The sequence below is a fragment of the Coregonus lavaretus genome, assembly GCF_964263955.1.
Source record: "Coregonus lavaretus genome assembly, contig: HAP1_SCAFFOLD_47, whole genome shotgun sequence".
Classification (NCBI taxonomy): Eukaryota; Metazoa; Chordata; class Actinopteri; order Salmoniformes; family Salmonidae; genus Coregonus; species Coregonus lavaretus.
This window is the reverse complement of record NW_028161510.1, coordinates 3,597,896-3,619,942: the sequence shown is the minus strand read 5'-3', so window position 1 is coordinate 3,619,942 and position 22,047 is coordinate 3,597,896. Positions and strand designations below refer to the sequence as shown.

The 22,047-nt window shown below is 44.0% G+C and overlaps 1 protein-coding gene across 1 annotated transcript in view; it reads left to right on the top strand.

Annotated features, from left to right (window-relative positions):
* Positions 1 to 328: 328 nt before the first annotated feature.
* LOC311120532 (uncharacterized protein) overlaps positions 329 to 22,047 on the top strand; it is a gene marked incomplete at its 5' end in the record, with an annotated part of 43,687 nt that continues 21,968 nt past the window's right edge. Inside the window, one exon of the mRNA XM_084195116.1 lies at positions 329 to 748. Coding sequence (XP_084051242.1) covers positions 329 to 748 — 420 coding nt within the window. The remainder of the gene's footprint in view (positions 749 to 22,047) is intronic.

The window sequence follows — 22,047 nt, the reverse complement described above, 5'->3', positions numbered from 1 at the left end:
ACATAATAGTACAATTGGTTAGAGGGCTGTAAAACGGCAGCCATCTTCTCCGGCACCATTATAATTACATATTAAACAGATGTTCAAAGTCCTTTACATATTAAACAGTAGGTGTTCAAATACCTTTACATATTAAGGGGGGGAAACTCATCTCTTCCACCACCAATGTGTAGCACCCACCCTACTCTTACGGTAAGTGGGATTTATAATGACCACAGCGAGTCAGGACACTTGTTTTAACGTCTTATCCAAAAGACGGCACCCTTTGCAGGGCAAGGTCCCCTTCACTGCCCTGAAGCATTGGGATCTCCATAGAGCAGAGGAAAGCATGCCCCCAACACCACTTCCAGGTCATCTGGTCTCCCATCCGAGGACCAGGACCGACCTGCCCCAACACCACTTCCAGGTAATCTGGTCTCCCATCAGAGGACCAGGACCGACCTGCCCCCAACACCACTTCCAGGTCATCTGGTCTCCCATCCGAGGACCAGGACCGACCTGCCCCCAACACCACTTCCAGGTCATCTGGTCTCCCATCAGAGGACCAGGACCGACCTGCCCCCAACACCACTTCCAGGTCATCTGGTCTCCCATCCGAGGACCAGGACCGACCTGCCCCCAACACCACTTCCAGGTCATCTGGTCTCCCATCCGAGGACCAGGACCGACCTGCCCCCAACACCACTTCCAGGTCATCTGGTCTCCCATCAGAGGACCAGGACCGACCTGCCCCCAACACCACTTCCAGGTAATCTGGTCTCCCGTTCGAGGACCAGGACCGACCTTCTTAGCGTCAGAGAGAGGCCTACTTTACTTCTAGTTGTTTTCATCTCCAGACATCGCTAAAATCATCAGATTATTTACGTTTATTTGAATTTTTTGGTAAATTTGATTTTACATTTTTTGGTAACTTTGATTGATTGGATACAAGGGTCATTCCTTGAAAAGAGGGCCTTTTGCGTCCCTTTGATATTTTACTTAGAAATTGTGCACCAATATTGCATGATAAAAGCCTGTTATATTAAATGAAGTGCCCTTTAATATAGACCACATGGAAAATTAAATAAATCTGTCGAAATGATTTAAATTGACATTTATGAAATTGTACCCACATTTCCTGTTTCCATCAGCCCTGTTTCCATCAGCCCTGGTTCCATCAGCCCTGGTTCCATCAGCCCTGTCAGGTAATTCAGCCGCTTGAAATGGTTGGATGGAAACCTGATTTAATAGTTATTTTGTCGCTTTAAAAAAAAATAATTTCTGAAGATAATTTATTTAATGTGAGATGTGATTAATCTAATCACATGAAAAATGATGTCCCTCATTTTAAGTTCAACCCTGTTATGTGAACTGAACTCTCGTTTTAATATGGTGAAACTATTCCTCAACAATATATATATTAACGTTGAACATCTAATAGTCAAACTGTAAAAGCAGGTGAGCTAGTTCTACTCTTTTTGGCTGGTTCTGGTTCTGGAACATTCTGGTTCTTTTCTGGTGTTTTGTGGTATAAAACTGAGCAGGTCAAGCATCAACACGTCAACTCTGTTACCCATTGAAAGACATGCTAGAAATGTTGAAAGAGACGGAGATATCGTGGACGTAGGTCGGGGTGCCTTGGAAGGATCCGACGGCGAGCGAGTAAACTGCCTCTTCCATCAATCCTATTAGCCAACGTTCAATCATTTGAAAATAAATTAGACGACCTAAGATGACGGTCAACAGACACCGCCTCAGCAGCAAGGCCAAAGATCTACTACCTCACCATTAGTGAATGTGTCCACACAACAGTCTCCTGGACAGCGGCAAAACAAGAATAATGAAGAGAGACACAAGAATCAATGGTGCCAACCACAGCATCAAACACACCAGAGGGGTGGACCAAGAAGACCAGATGTCTGCTGGGGGGGTGCAATCAATCAGGGCATATGAGAAGGAATTGTCCTACCAAGCCGCGGGTGCCTAGGCAACCACAACAGTGTAATTGGCAAGAAAATGGGCCCAGCTCAGCTGGAGGGGGTCAGTCTCAGACACAGGGTCCACCGGGCCAAATCAGGGGAGCTAGTGAACCCGTGGGGAGGACCAAATCAGGGGAGCTAGTGAACCCGTGGGGAGGACCAAATCAGGGGAGCTAGTGAACCTGTGGGGAGGACCAAATCAGGGGAGCTAGTGAACCGGTGGGGAGGACCAAATCAGGGGAGCTAGTGAACCGGTGGGGAGGACCAAATCAGGGGAGCTAGTGAACCGGTGGGGAGGACCAAATCAGGGGAGCTAGTGAACCGGTGGGGAGGACCAAATCAGGGGAGCTAGTGAACCTGTGGGGAGGACCAAATCAGGGGAGCTAGTGAACCTGTGGGGAGGAACAAATCAGGGGAGCTAGTGAACCTGTGGGGAGGACCAAATCAGGGGAGCTAGAGAAGCATTTATTTTGGACTAGGGGACAGGACTAACTTTTTGTAGGTTCTGGATTTATTGCACAACAATTTATATTTTTTACTAAAAATCAATGCAGCAGGTTAAAATTATTAGAATACTGGAAAGTGGTTATGGGTTTTATGTTATAGGTGTATATTCTACTGATATAGAAATTAAAATATATACAGGTTAAAAGTAATGACTAAATGTTCCACCCTTAAATATAGTTGTGAAATGTTCTTGTTTTAAGTATGATTAGTACTTTCTTAGTAGTGACTAATTATTACACACTGAAACTGTGTGAAATGTGTTAGAATCATAAGATTGTAATGTGTGAGCGTAGGGCAAGTTAAGATTATGACATTGTGTTACTATTTAGCAATGTGAGTAGGAGTTAGGCCAGACAATAAAGAAGAAGGAGAACTGTTAGGCTTGGAAGAGAGTATGAAAACATGTTGCAGGATATTGTGAGAATGGAGATAACTAAAGAATGCAGCCTGCCCGAGCAAGGAGTAGACTATGATACGAACGTGTGTGTGTGCGTGTGTGTGTGTGTGTGTGTGTGTGTGTGTGTGTGTGTGTGTGTGTGTGTGTGTGTGTGTGTGTGTGTGTGTGTGTGTGTGTGTGTGTGTGTGTGTGTGTGTGTGTGTGTGTGTGTGTGTGTGTGTGTGTGTGTGTGTGTGTGTGTGTGTGTGTGTGTGTGTGTGTGTGTGTGTGTGTGTGTGTGTGTGTGTGTGTGTGTATGTATGTGTGTGTCCTGATGGTCAGGAGAGCAGAGGAAAATCACATGAGCTAAACCCAGGTGTGTGTACAGTGGAAAAATACAGCCCGCCTAAAGCGGGGTGGGATTTTTGTATGACGTGTGTGTATAAAAGATGGACTCTGAAATTGTGATAACAGAATTCTCTGAATAAAGACCTGGCTATTGCACTGATGCTCTGTCCGTTTCTTGAACCAAAGTCTTACAAACTTTGGGAAACGCACAGAGACACTGAAATAGGTAGTTAATAAATTCTCTTAACAGCTTGGTCCTCCGAGCCGGATTCCAATACCTGCCTCTGTCATTCCAGGTAACTCTGAAAACCGTCGATGGCTAATGATACATTCGTAAATAGAAAGACCTGCCCTTTGGCATTAAGGGTTAAAACAGGCCAGAGGACAACTGAATAATGACAGAGACGGTGACGGAATCCAACCTACATTGAATCTCAGCTGCGAGGATAAGGTCAGTAGTCTTTATTCTTTAGTGAAATGTTGGTGGGTCCGTAACGATTCACGGTAATATAGGCCATTACCAAAAGAAACTACAATGTATTGAAATAGAAGGAACTATTGAAAGTATACCTAAGGGGATGAACCTGTAGTAGATTATAGAACAGTAATGTTCAACAAATAATCCGGGTTAAACAAATACAAAAGTAAAAGAGAGGATATAATTGAGTAAATTTGGACAGTTAAGATCACTAGGAAAGGGAGAACCCATTCCTGTTGAATTAGACTGTCAGGAATTGTCTAGATTACATTGTGGGGATAAATTCCTCCGTAGAGTATGAGATAATTCTGGGGGACTAGTCAAGACTACCTATACAGGAAGGGGTGATTCCGTTTTGAATTACTTGTTATATAGCTAGAGGAGGGAGAACCCATTTCTGTTGTATGAGACTGTCAGGAATTGTCAAGATTACATTTGAGGGGATAAATTCCTCTGTAACGGTATGAGATAATTCTGGGGGACTAGTCAAGACTACCTACAGTGGGGGAAAAAAAGTATTTAGTCAGCCACCAATTGTGCAAGTCCTCCCACTTAAAAAGATGAGAGAGGCCTGTAATTTTCATCATAGGTACACGTCAACTATGACAGACAAAATGAGGAAAAAAAATCCAGAAAATCACATTGTAGGATTTTTTATGAATTTATTTGCAAATTATGGTGGAAAATAAGTATTTGGTCAATAACAAAAGTTTCTCAATACTTTGTTATATACCCTTTGTTGGCAATGACACAGGTCAAACGTTTTCTGTAAGTCTTCACAAGGTTTTCACACACTGTTGCTGGTATTTTGGCCCATTCCTCCATGCAGATCTCCTCTAGAGCACTGATGTTTTGGGGCTGTCGCTGGGCAACATGGACTTTCAACTCCCTCCAAAGATTTTCTATGGGGTTGAGATCTGGAGACTGGCTAGGCCACTCCAGGACCTTGAAATGCTTCTTACGAAGCCACTCCTTCGTTGCCCGGGCGGTGTGTTTGGGATCATTGTCATGCTGAAAGACCCAGCCACGTTTCATCTTCAATGCCCTTGCTGATGGAAGGAGGTTTTCACTCAAAATCTCACGATACATGGCCCCATTCATTCTTTCCTTTACATGGATCAGTCGTCCTGGTCCCTTTGCAGAAAAACAGCCCCAAAGCATGATGTTTCCACCCCCATGCTTCACAGTAGGTATGGTGTTCTTTGGATGCAACTCAGCATTCTTTGTCCTCCAAACACGACGAGTTTAGTTTTTACCAAAAAGTTCTATTTTGGTTTCATCTGACCATATGACATTCTCCCAATCCTCTTCTGGATCATCCAAATGCACTCTAGCAAACTTCAGACGGGCCTGGACATGTACTGACTTAAGCAGGGGGACACGTCTCGCACTGCAGGATTTGAGTCCCTGGCGGCGTAGTGTGTTACTGATGGTAGGCTTTGTTACTTTGGTCCCAGCTCTCTGTAGGTCATTCTCTAGGTCCCCCCGTGTGGTTCTGGGATTTTTGCTCACCGTTCTTGTGATCATTTTGACCCCACGGGGTGAGATCTTGCGTGGAGCCCCAGATCGAGGGAGATTATCAGTGGTCTTGTATGTCTTCCATTTCCTAATAATTGCTCCCACAGTTGATTTCTTCAAACCAAGCTGCTTGCCTATTGCAGATTCAGTCTTCCCAGCCTGGTGCAGGTCTACAATTTTGTTTCTGGTGTCCTTTGACAGCTCTTTGGTCTTGGCCATAGTGGAGTTTGGAGTGTGACTGTTTGAGGTTGTGGACAGGTGTCTTTTATACTGATAACAAGTTCAAACAGGCGCCATTAATACAGGTAACGAGTGGAAGACAGAGGAGCCTCTTAAAGAAGAAGTTACAGGTCTGTGAGAGCCAGAAATCTTGCTTGTTTGTAGTAGACCAAATACTTATTTTCAACCATAATTTGCAAATAAATTCATAAAAAATCCTACAATGTGATTTTCTGGATAATTCTTTCTCAATTTGTCTGTCATAGTTGACGTGTACCTATGATGAAATTTACAGGCCTCAGTAACATCTTTTTAAGTGGGAGAACTTGCACAATTGGTGGCTGACTAAATACTTTTTTCCCCCACTGTATACAGGAAGGGGTGATTCCAGGTGGTTGTATAGAGAAGAGGGAGAACCCATTTCTGTTGTATGAGACTGTCAGGAATTGTCAAGATTACATTTGAGGGGATAAATTCCTCTGTAACGGTTTCGAGATAATTCTGGGGGACTAGTCAAGACTACATAAACAGAAAGGGTGATTCCAGGTGTTGTGTGAAACTGTTCACAGGAGGCAAGTCCTCACAAGAGGTTCCAGAATTAACTGGGGACGAGAAATATATGGAAATGCGAGACAAACGGAATGTGTATTATGGACCTAATTGGAGAAGGAAATATGGATTTATTGGGGCGACTTGACGTAGTTAAACTGGAATCCACGATTTAAACAAATGCATGTAAATTGTGGTACTGATCTAAAGAAACAGAAAAGAGAGAGGGCTTAGATACAGATACAGCTTTAGATACAGCCAAGGTGTGGCTAGCCGAAGCTAGAAAGAAAAAAAAAAGCAGTGAAGAAGAGTTTCAGACCTTGCCAGCCCCTTTAAAAGCTAAGCAAGAAAGGTTATATCCAAACTTGGCAGACCAGGCGAGAGAAAATCCAGATGATGAGTACGTAGTGAGGAGAAGGAGAGTGCAGGGGAACAACGTCGTCGCCCCCCCCCCAACCGGCCCCACTTCCCTATGAGGAAGGAGGGGCTGGAGGAGGAAGGGAAGACGAAGGTGAGGAAGAGACAGAGGTAGAGGAGTACAGGACAAGGGCAGAGAAAGTCAGACAGGAGTCGAAAAGAGAGAAAGTAGAGAAAAGGAGAACGCCAGAGAGGTACATAGTTGAGACCAAGAGAAAAGAAAATTGCATTGGCAGTGGCTAAGGGAACCCTGGCAACCTTAGATCTATACAGGGCATGGACCCAGAGAGATGTGGTCCGAGCCGTAGGGAGGGGGGGGGGGGGGCAATTCAGGAGAGAGGGGTTAAAGAATCCTTCCGAGGGTCAAAGATAATGGATTCTGAAAGGTGAATTGACAGTATGTATGGGTGACAGCGCGAATGAGGGTTACAAATAGTCAAATGGTGTATCATGCTGCATTTAAACAATCGCTGAAGGGGTTGAATTTGAGTGTTGTGGATTGTAGTAAAGTGTTAGGTGCGTCGAAGGGCGAGGACACTAATGGGCGAAACCATCATCACATTAGTAAACTATTTTGGTAGAAGGGGCATGTGGGAAAGTACAACCAACGAGGCAAGAGATAGCATATTTGAGTTTTCGACATCATGAAGCATGTTGAGGTTGATTGAGTTGTAGCAGTGCGGCTAGGGAAAAAGCCTAGGGGGTTTAAATCTTATGGGATTTTATTTCGTTTTATGTGCACTGGATTGTGGAATTCACTGGAGAAGGGTGCAGTCACAAGTGATGTTCTTGAGGGTTGTCTGAAAAGGCGGGATCAGAGATATTACATTTACATTTACGTCATTTAGCAGATGCTCTTATCCAGAGCGACGTACAAATTTGTGTAAATTTGTGCATTCAACTTATGATAGCCAGTGGGACAACCCCTTTTTTTATGGAAGGGGTGGGGGGGGGGGCATAGAAGGTTTACTTTATACTATTCCAGGTATTCCTTAAAGAGGTAGGGTTTCAAGTGTCTCCGGAAGGTGGTCAGTGACTCTGCTGTCCTGGCGTCGTGGGGGAGCTTGTTCCACCATTGGGGTGCCAGAGCAGCAAATAGCTTTGACTGGGCTGAGCGGGAACTGTGCTTTCGTAGAGGAAGGGGAGCTAGCAGGCCAGAGGTGGATGAACGTAGTGCCCTCGTTTGGGTATAGGGTCTGATCAGAGCCTGAAGGTAAGGAGGTGCCGTTCCCCTCACAGCTCCGTAGGCAAGCACCATGGTCTTGTAGTAGATGTGAGCCTCAACTGGAAGCCAGTGGAGTGTGCAGAGGAGCGGGGTGACATGAGAGAACTTGGGAATGTTGAACACCAGACGTGCTGCGGCGTTCTGGATAAGTTGTAGGGGTTTAATGGCACAGGCAGGGAGCCCAGCCAACAGCGAGTTGCAGTAATCCAGACGGGAGATGACAAGTGGACCTGTGCCGCTTTCTGTGTAAGGTAAGGTCATACTCTGCGAATGTTGTAGAGCATGAACCTGCATGAACCGCTTTGATGTTAGCGGAGAACGACAGGGTGTTGTCCAGGGTCACGCCAAGGTTCTTTGCACTCTGGGAGGAGGACACAATGGAGTTGTCAACCGTGATGGCGAGATCATGGAGCAGGCAGTCCTACCCTGGGAGGAAGAGCAGCTCCGTCTTGCCGAGGTTCAGCTTGAGGTGGTGATCCGACATCCACACTGATATGTCACCCAGACAGCAGAGATGCGATTCGCCACCTGGTTATCAGAAGGGGGAAAGGAGAAAATTAATTGTGTGTCGTCTGCGTAGCAATGATAGGAGAGACCATGTGAGGATATGACAGAGCCAAGTGACTTGGTGTATAGAGAGAATAGGAGAGGGCCTAGAACTGAGCCCTGGGGAAAACCAGTGGTGAGAGCACGTGGTGCAGAGACAGATTCTCGCCACGCCACCTGGTAGGAGCGCCCTGTCAGGTAGGATGCAATCCAAGAGTGAGCAGCCCCGGAGATGCCCAACTCGGAGAGGATGGAGAGGAGGATCTGATGGTTCACAGTATCAAAGGCAGCGGATAGGTCTAGAAGGATAAGAGCAGAGGAGAGAGAGTTAGCTTTAGCAGTGCGGAGAGCCTCTGTGACACAGAGAAGAGCAGTCTCAGTTGAATGACCAGTCTTGAAACCTGACTGGTTTGGATCAAGAAGGTCATTCTGAGAGAGATAGCAGGAGAGTTGGCTAGAGACGGCACGCTCAAGAGTTTTGGAGAGAAAAGAAAGAAGGGATACTGGTCTGTAGTTGTTGACATCGGAGGGATCGAGTGTAGGTTTTTTGAGGAGGGGTGCAACTCTCGCTCTCTTGAAGACGGAAGGGACATGACCAGCAGTCAAGGATGAGTTGATGAGCGAGGTGAGGTAAGGGAGAAGGTCTCCGAAAATGGTCTGGAGAAGAGAGGAGGGGATAGGGTCAAGCGGGCAGGTTGTTGGGCGGCCGGCCGTCACAAGTTGCAAGATTTCATCTGGAGAGAGAGGGGAGAAAGAAGTCAAAGCATAGGGTAGGGCAGTGTGAGCAGGACCAGCGCTGTCATTTGACTTAATAAATGAGGATCGGATGTCGTCAACCTTCTTTTCAAAATGGTTGACGAAGTCATCCACAGAGAGGGAGGAAGAAGGGGGGAGGAGGATTCAGCAGGGAGGAGGTGGCAAAGAGCTTCCGAGGGTTAGAGGCAGAGGCTTGACATTTAGAGTGGTAGAAAGTGGCTTTAGCAGCGGAAACAGAGGAAGAGAATATAGAGAGGAGGGAGTGAAAAGATGACAGGTCCGCAGGGAGTCTAGTTTTCCTCCATTTCCGCTCGGCTGCCCGGAGCCCTCTTCTGTGAGCTCGCAATGAGTCGTCAAGCCACGGAGCAGGAGGGGAGGACTGAGCCAGCCGGGAGAATAGGGGACATAGTGAGTCAAAAGATGCAGAAAGGGAGGAGAGGAGGGTTGAGGAGGCAGAATCAGGAGATCGGAGGGAGAAGGATTTAGCAGAGGGAAGAGATGATTGGATGGAAGAGGAGAGAGTAGCAGGAGAGAGAGAGCGACGGTTGCGACGGCACATTACCATCTGAGTAGGGGCAGAGTGAGTAGTGTTGGAGGAGAGCGAGAGAGAAAAGGATAAAAAGTAGTGGTCGGAGACTTGGAGGGGAGTTGCAGTGAGATTAGTAGAAGAACAGCATCTAGTAAAGATGAGGTCAAGCGTATTGCCTGCCTTGTGAGTAGGGGGGGACGGTGAGAGGGTGAGGTCAAAAGAGGAAAGGAGTGGAAAGGAGGAGGCAGAGAGAAATGAGCCAAAGGCAGACGTATGGAGGTTAAAGTCACCCAGAACTGTGAGGGGTGAGCCATCCTCAGGAAAGGAACTTGTCAAGCTCATTGATGAACTCTCCAAGGGAACCTGGAGGGCGATAAATGACAAGGATGTTAAGCTTGAATGGGCTAGTGACTGTGACAGCATGGAATTCAAATGAGGAGATAGACAGATGGCTCAGGGGATAAAGAGAGAATGTCCACTTGGGAGAGATGAGGATTCCTGTGCCACCGCCGCGCTGACCAGATGCTCTCGGGGTATGCGAGAACACATGGTCAGACGAGGAAAGAGCAGTAGGAGTAGCAGTGTTTTCTGTTGGTAATCCATGTTTCCGTCAGCGCCAAGAAGTCGAGGGACTGGAGGGTAGCATAGGCTGGGATGAAGTCAGCCTTGTTGGCAGCAGAATGGCAGTTCCAGAGGCTGCCTGAGACCTGGAACTCCAGGTGTGTGGTGCGTGCAGGGACCACCAGGTTAGAGAGGCAGCAGCCACGCGGTGTGAGGCGTTTGTGTAGCCTGTGCGGAGAGGAGAGAACAGGGATAGGCAGAGGCATAGTTGACAGGCTACAGAAAAAGGCTACAATAATGCAAACGAAATCGGAATGAAATGAAATGAACTAAACATCTGGGAAAGCAAGAGAGCGGGGCCTCCCTCACTTACATTTCACTGAAACACTCAAATATAACTCTCCCAACTTCTACTTTAGAAATTATAATTGTTGTAAACTACAGCGGTTCAACGTTTCTAGTGTGGTGGTCCAAGACAACAATGCTGATCTATGCTGTGATGATAAGGAGTCCGCCGACACTGTACTTTGTTTATAAAGGTTTATTATAACAAAGAGTTTCAGCGTCAGATTTACAGATACCTGCAGATATCTGAAGAACAGCAAGAGCCAATTCTGTAATTCGCTATTCTTTCCTTTTCTCTCTTCAAGACATGGTTTTATATCATTTATGACATAGTATGGCGTGATTCTAATATCCAATCCCTGGTCTTTTTCACATCTCTCCCCATATACTTTTTTCCAGGAACTTTAGTAATGCTTTCCAGATGTTTCAGCAAAGTAGAGTAAAGTTAATCTGTTACACCATTTGCAACATCAGCAAAATCCTAGAGCTAAGTTTCCTCTAACACACTTTTTGCAAAGGTCAGCACATCACAGACTCTAAGACACTACATATTTCCCCCCTTCGAGACTAATTAAGTCTCGAAAACAAAAAGAATAGGATTATGACAAATAACAATTTTTATTCTTGAGTAGCTTTAACAATAAACCAAAATTTATGGAGAGTAAACACATGTTTATATAGACACATTTTTGTATGTAGTGTAAATACGTTATTATGGAGTGTAAATAAATTGTTATGGAGTGTAAGAGCGAAAAACCTGTCTGGCAGCTTTCATTCCAAATATCCATCAGTCAGTCAAGACAGGAAAATTCTCTCACGGCCCCTCTGCCCTAGGCGACCACCTAAGTACTCCAGATCAATTTATACATCTTTATCAATACATTTTAAGCTATGATGCAATTGAATACATATGAAAACCCCAGCAAACAAAATACAATCAAAATGTCCACATTCAGGCTGGTCGACCCATCGGACCCTCCTGTGGATTCTCTCTGTCCTTGCCTAGACCCCATATCCCTAAACTTCAACGAAATAAACAAAAACATCTGAGGTCCCCACATGTACCCAACAACAGAAAACATAATTCTTCAAAAATTAATACAGAAAGAATATAACACTGGAATGTAGTCCACTACACTTCATCTCCTCCACAGTGTCGACTTTCAATGCGACGTCGATGATGGAATCGGAACATTTCCACTCCTTCCTTGTTCCACTTCCTCCAGTCCATTCATATTGTCCATGTTTGAGTATTTGAGTCCCTCTACATATTCCCCCATATGCTTCTGGAAGAAAATAAAATACCAAACAGTATCTTTTGCAAAACAACACATGCAAATTAAAACATCAATATCAACTAAAAATATAAGAATTCCAAAAATGATATGAATTCCATTTCCCCCCTTTGATTCATCACAATAATATAATTATCCCACAATCAGATATTCCAAATTTCCTAGAGTTATTTCAACCCTAGTTTTCATAACATTTTAGTCTGACTTTTTCAAAAAAAATTATTTCTCTAATTTTATAAAAAACCATTTCACTGATTTATTCACAAAACTCTTTCCCATTTTCTGAGGATATTAAGTCAGGAAATTCCCACCTGCTTATGACTTCTTTACACAACAACTTTGTAACCGACTGAGCATCTTTCCGCTTAGTTGAACATGTTATGCACCTCTTGGTATATGAATGTAACCAAGAATAACAGTCACACATTATTTTTCAGACAGATTATGCACCTGCCTATGACATAGTCAATCTATTCAAGAAAATATGGTTCCCAAAAAACTCTACTCCTTTGTGATCTTTCTCCTAAACTCCCCTCTTGCAACATAAGCTAACCCATAGCTTCCTAAATCATCATGGTTTCTCCCAAAACAATAATTGATTGCTACTCTAACGATTTTTTCTATTGTCTTCAAAACACTTGCTTTCGAAAGTCCTTCAATTTCTGGTTCAATCCCTTGGATTGCTTCATCTTTCAATGGAAACTGATTCTTCCAAGGAGGTCTGGCTCCTGGTCGAAGTTCAACTTTCACCTCAATTGAGCTGATTTCACAAATCCAGTATCAGTCCTACTTTGATATCTCAAACATTCTTGAACTTTTTGCAACATCTCTTCTTCCATAGATTCTCAATCCATCTTCACATTTCAAACAGATTCATTTGTCTTCCGTACAGCTTATGACTCTCCTTGTCCTTGAGCCGAAATCATCATTTTCAGAAATCGCTGATCTTCACTCCTCCAAATCCTTCTCATAATTAGTTGATTTGTCATAGTGAGATGTGTAACCTCTTCAGGCTGAACACAGATAAAAGCCTTTCTGCTATCCATCATCACTTCCCATAGTCCATTGTTTATTTTCACTTCAATTGTTGGATCTTTTTCCGGTCCTGATGCTACCAGCTGACACCCCCCTTTCGGATCTTCTGGGCACCTCTAGAATCCTTGCTCCTATAAGGGTTCACCTGGAGGACAGGTGATCTTCACTTGCTCCTGTATCTTCCTCTGAAGTTCTTTCTTTCCAGAAACTATCTATGGATATGAAACAATTTATACCACTTGTTGTGGCTGGTATAATTGCATTTGACCTTGTTCAGTTGAAGCTGTAGCAGTGATTGTTGATTTGGTTCACACTGATTCTGCATAACCAAAGCTTCTCTTCTCCTTCTTCTCCACCAGTTGTATTTGATTTAGTTTTCTGAGAGTTTCTTGGTCCTGTTCTTTCTGGTTGTGTTCCTTTTTCCGGTACAGATCCACTTGATGGGCTATATGATCTGTATAGACACCTTTTGTCATGCTCCCAAGTCCAACTACTTCTGCCAGTTTGCTCCTTACCGGTAAGGGCAGTCCCATCTGTAGTTTAGCTCTCAAGATTGACTGCTCAATTTGACTCACATCTGGATCATTTCCGGTAATATTTCTCCACACTTGATGAACTCTTGACACGTAGGCTGTCGGATTTTCTTGTTGTCCTAGTGGGTCAATCAGAATGTTGTCAGGATGCACATTTGTTGGAAACGTATCTCTCAGTGCTCTCCACAGCCGATTTCTACTTGCAACCAACAATTCAGGGTCGTTTACTGCAGTCCCCACATATCTATGAAGTCCAGCTCTCTGAAAAATTTCTTCCATGCCTGGAATCCCAAGGAGATTAGCCAAAAGTCTCTTAATGTCTCCTATGGCAGACTGTGTTCCCACCGTAATTTCTTCCAACTTTGAAATCCAAGGATATGCTCCATCTTGAAGAGTAGGCAGTTTCTCAAGTATATCTGACATATCGGTATTCTGCAAAGGCTTATATTCTAGGTTTTGTCCTCGAATGATCACCGGCATAATTTTCTTACTAGTGCCCTCTTTTCTTGGCCTCAATGTATATTTATTCTCAGATTCTTGGGATTCTTTTCTCAGCAGCTTCTTTTTCTTTATCTTCAGCTTCTGGAGTTGTTCCTCCAGTTTTTTCACTTCTTCTAAACTAGTCACTTTATCCAGGCATGAGACGCATCGGTCTATATCTCTTTCTATTTCTTCTGTGCTAGTCATTGTAGGATAAAATCCTCTTGAATATGAAGCACCTTTAATCTCCAAATCTTCATCGTTGTCTCCATCTTCATTTTCATCAGCACTCGAATCACTTGTATTCTTCTTCTTCCAACTTCCATCACCCCATCTTTCCGCTCTGGCCAACCTCTGTCTGATGACTGGGGCGGCAGGTAGCTTAGTGGTTAAGAGCGTTGTGCCAGTAACCGAAAGGTCGCTGGTTCTAATCCCCGAGCCGACTAGGTGAAAGATCTGTCGATGTGCCCTTGAGCAAGGCACTTAACCCTAATTGCTCATGTAAGTCGCTCTGGATAAGAACGTCTGCTAAATGACTAAAAATAAAAAATAAAATAAAAAATAAATATCCACCCATGATCTCTTCTGAACCACTCTGATCATCATCATCGTCATCATCATCATCATAAAGTTCCATCCTCCTGAACCTCGCTCTACCCTTAGTTTCCAGACATCTCGTTTTCTTCCTGCTTTTGGAGTTTGGATTCATCTTTATGGTCGTTTCTGCTTCTCCTCTCTCTATTATTTGTTCATCTTCATCTCTGATGCAATAGTCACCCTCCTGAATGATCACTGGAAGCTGAGGATAAACGTCCTTAAACTTGGCTTCTTTCTCATAAGGTGGGGGTGTTTTTGCTGAATCCATATATGAGAAAGGTGTATTGACTTCTGCCATTAGCTTTTCTATCACCTTCACCTCTTTTGCCATTTTCTTTGTACCTCTGTCTCTCTTATCTTTTGTATCTTTTATCAGTTTTTGTCCTTCATTTTCAAACAGCTTAAGAACACCCAGCTCTCTTTGTCTTTTTTCTTTGCGTAGTTTTCCTTTCTTTCCCTTCTTTTGATCTGCCTTATACGTGGATACAAGCACTTGCATTATCTTGATGACGTCTGGGTTAAGAGTCCCTTCCACTGGCCATGGTTGTTCAATGTTAGGCCAACGTTTATTAAAATTTTCAGATAATTTTGCTATACCATTAACTAGAGGATTACTATTCTGTACTACATCAAGAGGAGTAATTGCTTTTGTAGTTTTGATGTCCTTTTTCCCCATTGTAATGACTCTGTTATGTGTTTCCCTCTTTTTTCCCTCTTTTTTCCCTCTTTTTTTTTTTTATAAAAAAGTATTAATCAATTAATCCAACCAATCAATTAACCAATTAAATCAATAAATCAATCAACTAATTATTTCAATCAATCAATCAACCAACTAATCCAATCAATCAATCAAGTAACTAAATCAATCAAACAATCAATCAATCCAATCAATCAATCAACTAATTCAACCAATCAACCAATTAATCCAATCAATCAACTAATCAACTAAATCAATCAATCAATCAATCAAATCAATCAACTAATCAATTAAATCAAATCAATCAACTAATCAATTAAATAAATCAATCAATCAACCAAATCAATCAATCAATCAACCAATTACTTCAATCAATCAATCAATCAATCCAACCAACCAACTAATTCAATCAATCAACTAATTATTTTGTGAATTTTATTTTACCAAATTATTGATTAGTGGCAGTCTTACCACATCCGATGAGGAAGAGTAAAGGAAAGTAGTCAACTCCAGAGCAATTCAAAAATAAAAGACCTGTACCAGAAACACTAGAGCACTCACAACCCAATTGCTTAATAAGCACCTAATTACCTTAATTTTACAGAATAATGTCAATGCTGGATTTCCAACACAACTCTAATCAAAACAAGTCATTGACAAAAACTCTAATGTGCAATTATCAATTACATCAATTCATCAGTCTGTTGCCAAGTTCCTGCGAAATGGTCACAACATGAAATATTCTATGTAGACACAATGTATTAATTATATCCTGTAAGGGAAAGTAGGTTTTGTGGATAAGAACAGCACTGGCCTTGATTGGGCTGGGTTGTTGTCACTGATGTCAGCTGATGTCAGCACCTCCTCTCTCTCTCTCTCTGTCTCCTCCTTCTCGTCTCTCATATGACAGAAAGACAAAAGAACAAACAAGAATTTAGTTTATTATTATTTATATAATTTTTTTTTTCACATTCACGCTAAGAAATAAGCAAACAGCTTAACTCAGGAATATTATAAATAGCTCAATAACATTTTATTTTATTCATTTATTTTATTATTATTATTTTTAATCCGTCAATATATCTCTCATTCACCAACTCAACCGATTATCAACCAAACAGTTTTACAGTCAAGCAACAGTTAATTCAACAGAACATTTCACTTGTCTGCTCTGAGTCTGCTTCTCCCAGCAGTTCAGTGCAGGGGAGTGGAACATCTGTTGTACGTAACTCTAAACTCATAAAATCCTACGCGTGCGCAGTTCAGTCACCAATGTGATTTCAGAGTGAAAGGAACAGACAGACTCGCTGTGAAAGGAACAGACAAACAATAAGACTTTACAGAACTCACAAACGAACACGGAACACAAAGAACAGAACACAAATCCCACTTCCAAGTTTGTTATCTTTCACTTATCCTAATCTGCAGATTTATAGTTATGTTGTTATCAATTACAAAACATCTCTATACACTCTTAAGAAAGTCTTCCCTGTAGGGTCATGCTATTCTAATAGTTAATGAACATTCTCTTTTTATAGAGACTCATAATGTTTTGACCTTAACTAACATATTTCCTTACAAAAGACTAAAACCCCTGTTGTCATAGCCTTAGTCGACACACAGCTGGAACTCATCAGGCACGGAACCACTCTCTCTCTGTTTCACACAAACACACACACACACACAGGATCCGTTTATACAAAGCATGCTTATCGCCGTTCCTATTTTCTTTTATATTCCTTTTGCTAAATTTCTGCTACCTTCAGGTTGTAGACATTCAAAAGAGAGGATTACTTCAGACAAATACTTCGTCAAATAGATTTCTGAGCGGTAAACATACAATTGAACATATTATCTTCCAACCTGCAGTTCCCAGAACTGACTTGAGAGTTAATCTAATAACTATCAAGATTTATGGCCCATCATATTGATGCCTTGTTTTCAAGGGCTTCCTTAAATTAACGGCGTCCTAAAAGTATACTGTCTTTTATTCCTTCATGCCTTATTTCTTCATAATTTTCCTGGACACTCCTTTTCCTTTTATTAAAGCTAAATATATGTGTGCCCTATTGGTGTGCCCTATAGACACTCCCCACTTTTTGCGTTGTTCTCAACGCAAACTAATTTAGAAAATTTAGAACGGAATTCCTATAACACAGCAAAAAAACAGCAAAACGCACGCACAGATTCTTTGACGGTACATCTTGAACGCACACACTCTCTGGACTCACAAAACGGCCAGCGCCCAATATTAGTGAATAAGCTCACCTTATCTGCCGGCTTCTTGAGCGGGAGTCACTTTGTAGCCCAGGAATGGAATGCAGAGAAAAGATGTATCACGGCCCAAAATAAAACAAACCTCGTCGCCATTAAATGTGGTGGTCCAAGACAACAATGCTGATCTATGCTGTGATGATAAGGAGTCCGCCGACACTGTACTTTGTTTATAAAGGTTTATTATAACAAAGAGTTTCAGCGTCAGATTTACAGATACCTGCAGATATCTGAAGAACAGCAAGAGCCAATTCTGTAATTCGCTATTCTTTCCTTTTCTCTCTTCAAGACATGGTTTTATATAATTTATGACATAGTATGGCTGTCACGATCGTCTTGAAAAGGAGTAGACCAATATGCAGCGTGTTGAGCGAACATGATTGACTTTATTATAATAACGCACAAAAACCAAAACAATAGACGACTCGTGAAGTCCACAGTAACACTGACCGTAAAGGAACAAAAACCCACAAACCCAAAGTGAAACACAGACAGTTAAATATGGCTCCCAATCAGAGACAACCAGCAAACAGCTGACACTCGTTGCCTCTGATTGGGAGTCACTCAGTCACACATAGAAATGAACACAACAGAAATACCAACATAGAAATACACCCAATGAATGAACACACCCTGGCTCAACATAATGAGTCCCAGAACCAGGGTGTGACAGTACCCCCCCCTAAAGGCGCGGACTGCGACCGCGCCTAAATACGAGCAAAACAGGGGAGGGCTGGGTGGGCATACCTCCTCGGCGGCGGTTCCGGCTCCGGCCTTGCCCACCACCCTCCAATCAACCCCCCATAGCGCCCCTGGTCCGGTCTGACCCCACTGGCTGGATCTGGACTGGACATTGACGGCGCGGATTGCTTACGCTTCGTTGTGGAGCAGCTGACCGGTCTTACCAGGCTGACGACTCGCACCCCGGGCTTGGTGCGAGTGGCAGGAACGGGCTGGCCCAGGCTGACGATGCACACCGTAGGCTTGGTGCGTGGTGCAGGGACAGGCCGGACTGGGCTGGCGACGCACACCGTAGGCTTGATGCGTGGAGCAGGGACAGGCCGGACTGGGCTGGCGACGCACACCGTAGGCTTGGTGCGTGGAGCAGGAACAGGCCGGGCAGGGCTGTCGACGCACACCGTAGGCTTGGTGCGTGGAGCAGGGACAGGCCGGACAGGGCTGGCGACGCACACCGTAGGCTTGGTGCGTGGAGCAGGAACAGGCCGGGCAGGGCTGTCGACGCACACCGTAGGCTTGGTGCGTGGAGCAGGAACAGGCCGGGCTGGGCTGGCGACGCACACCGTAGGCTTGGTGCGTGGAGCAGGAACAGGCCGGGCTGGGCTGGCGACGCACACCGTAGGCTTGGTGCGTGGAGCAGGGACAGGCCGGACAGGGCTGGCGACGCACACCGTAGGCTTGGTGCGTGGAGCAGGAACAGGCCGGGCAGGGCTGACGACGCACACCGTAGGCTTGGTGCGTGGAGCAGGGACAGGCCGGACAGGGCTGGCGACGCACACCGTAGGCTTGGTGCGTGGAGCAGGAACAGGCCGGGCAGGGCTGTCGACGCACACCGCAGGCTTGGTGCGTGGAGCAGGGACAGGCCGGACTGGGCTATGGAGACGGATAGGAGACCTGGAGTGAAGAGCTGCCACAACCCGTCCTGGCTGAATGCCTACCTTCACACACTCTGTGTGAGGCATCAGCACAGGACGTACAGGGCTGTGTACCCGTACTGGCACAACAGCACGTGATACTGGCGCAGGATATCCGGGACCGAGGAGAGGCACTGGAGGCCCCGAGCGCTGAGCCGGCACACTCCGTCCTGGCTGCATGCCCACCTTCGCACAACACGTGCGGGGTGCTCGCACAGGACGTACCGGACTATGCCGGACCACTCGTGGCACAGTGCGCAGCTCCGCATACCACGGAACCTGCCCAGTCTCATGCTGCCATGCCTGAGTACGGGGAGTTGGCTCTGCTCTCCATCCAGGCTCCGCCAACCTGCCTTCTGGCCCCCAAAACCCGGTGGCCTTCTCTCCTCGTCTCCTATTATGCCCTGTGGCAGCCTCCTGCTGCCCAGTCGCCCATGCCGTGTGCCCCCCCCCCCTAAAAAATTCTTGGGGGTGCCTCTCGTCCTTCCGACGATGGCACTGCTGACGCCGCTGCTCCTCTCCTGCCTGGGTCTCCCCCTTCATAGCCCTCCGGTACCGGACGGCCTCCTCCTCGGTAATCTGCCCCCAACCGAGGAGGACATCCACCAGAGTCACCTCCTGCGTGTGTTCCTGGACACGCTGCTTGGTCGTTGTATGGTGGGTTTTTCTGTCACGATCGTCTTGAAAAGGAGTAGACCAATACGCAGCGTGTTGAGCGAACATGATTGACTTTATTATAATAACGCACAAAAACCAAAACAATAGACGACTCGTGAAGTCCCCAGTAACACTGACCGTAAAGGAACAAAACAGAAATACCAACATAGAAATACACCCAATGAATGAACACACCCTGGCTCAACATAATGAGTCCCAGAACCAGGGTGTGACAATGGCGTGATTCTAATATCCAATCCCTGGTCTTTTTCACATCTCTCCCCATATACTTTTTTCCAGGAACTTTAGTAATGCTTTCCAGATGTTTCAGCAAAGTAGAGTAAAGTTCATCTGTTACACCATTTGCAACATCAGCAAAATCCTAGAGCTAAGTTTCCTCTAACACACTTTTTGCAAAGGTCAGCACATCACAGACTCTAAGACACTACACTAGGAATAGACTAACTTAGTTTATTCAGGAAGCTAACTTGGTACAGTATTCTTCCGTGAAAACCGTCCAGGGCACCGAATCCTATGACGCCAAAGCCAACTAGCATGCCAGCCTCCAATAACACGGTTTAGCACCAATACTCGGTTACAACAAACCACCAGTGTGTTAACACGCCATGCAGATTATTCGTGTCCGTGTCTAACGTTGTGTAAAGTTTTGGGTTAGTTTTGACAGTTTGAGTGAGTACGTCGTCAACTTATTCAGCCAGTTAGTTAGCTAGAATAGTTAGCATACTAGCTAGCCATTGCTCTCTGCCAACGAGCTAACCCCTCCTCCCACAGCACGAACACACAGAGAGCCAAGCTAACGTTAACTAGTCACCCATGTCCCGAATTCCCTTGAACGACTCTGGTTACCAGTATGTAAAAACTAAACAAAAATAAATGTAGGTTATAGCTTACCCTTAGTAGCTACTGTTAGCCAGTTAAGTGCAAAGCTAGCCACTGAAATGATTCAGCCAGTTCGCGTCTGTCCCAACGGAGAGAACGCGTCTCCAAATATTAACTACATTTCGAGTACAGTAGCTACTAACCACCTACATTTACATTACATTTTAGTAATTTAGCAGACGCTCTTATCCAGAGCGACTTACAGTTAGTGAGTGCATACATTATTTTGTTTGAGTATTTTTTATTTAAAAAAATAAAAAATGTATACCCCCCCTTGGGAATCAAACCCACAACCCTGGCGTTGCAAACACCATGCTCTACCAACTGAGCTACATCCCTGCCGGCCATTCCCTCCCCTACCCTGGACGACGCTGGGCCAATTGTGCGCCGCCCCATACCTAACGTTAACGCTTCAGATAATGAGGTTAGAAAAACAGCTGAATGGTAGGCAGCTAGCTGGCATAATTACAGGTACTCTTAAGCGTGAAATAACATTGGAAACAACTATCCACAGTTGAATAGAGAGTGGGAATTTAGAATTTAGATTGTTTGGACTGGTTAAGAGATATCAAAATGGAAACTAACTAAATGTGTACTTTTTCTTCCAGGAAAAAGGGGGAGTGGTTTTCTTTTTTCTTTGAAATATTTTCAGAGACTATAAATAAGGCCTGGCTATTTTTTGTTTGTTTATTGTTTTACTATATGGTGTTCAAATAACCACAAACATCCTACTTAGTATGAAATGTTAGCTGTATAGGATTTTTTTATTTATTTTAGGGTTATTTTCACGGGGTAAAAGTGGTATGTCTTAAGGGGGCAAACACATGTAATTTGGGCTTTTATTTACTGAGGGATAAGTAAATACGTGTGATTTATTTTGAAAAGAGCTGTACTAAAGACTTACTGTACATTAGGGGTACAACATTTATGAAATGTGTTGACGGTTGTTAATGAGTAGTATACCATTGGATGGAACAATTATAATATATAATAATATAATAATATAATAATAATAATAATATAATAATAATAATAATAATATAATATGCCATTTAGCAGACGCTTTTATCCAAAGCGACTTACAGTCATTCGTGCATACATTTTTGTGTATGGGTGGTCCCAGGGATCGAACCCACTACCTTGGCGTTACAAGCGCCGTGCTCTACCAGCTGAGCTACAGAGGACCACAATTCATTGAATGATTTCAATGACCTCTGCAATCTGTCCTGGCTTTATAGTGTGACTTGATCACCCCGCACTGTAAATCCTAGAGGCATGTTTATAATAAGGAATTGTGAAGAAGTATATAATTTGGCATCAATCCTATATATCATTCCAAACAGGACAATGATGAAGTGAGAGAGTTAGTCTTGAAGGAGAGAGATATTCTTGAATAATGTTATCGAATGCAATTGGGTTAAGATATCATCAAGGGTTGTCATTTTAAGTTCAGTTATTATTTTTGGTTTAACAAGCAATATTGTTGTTGTTTTGTTTTTTGAACACATGAATCACGATGGGATGTGTCCAAAGGAGGGAAGTTGTTAACTGTTTTAATGTTTTTTGGGGTTTTGGGCTTACAGTGGTTTTAATGG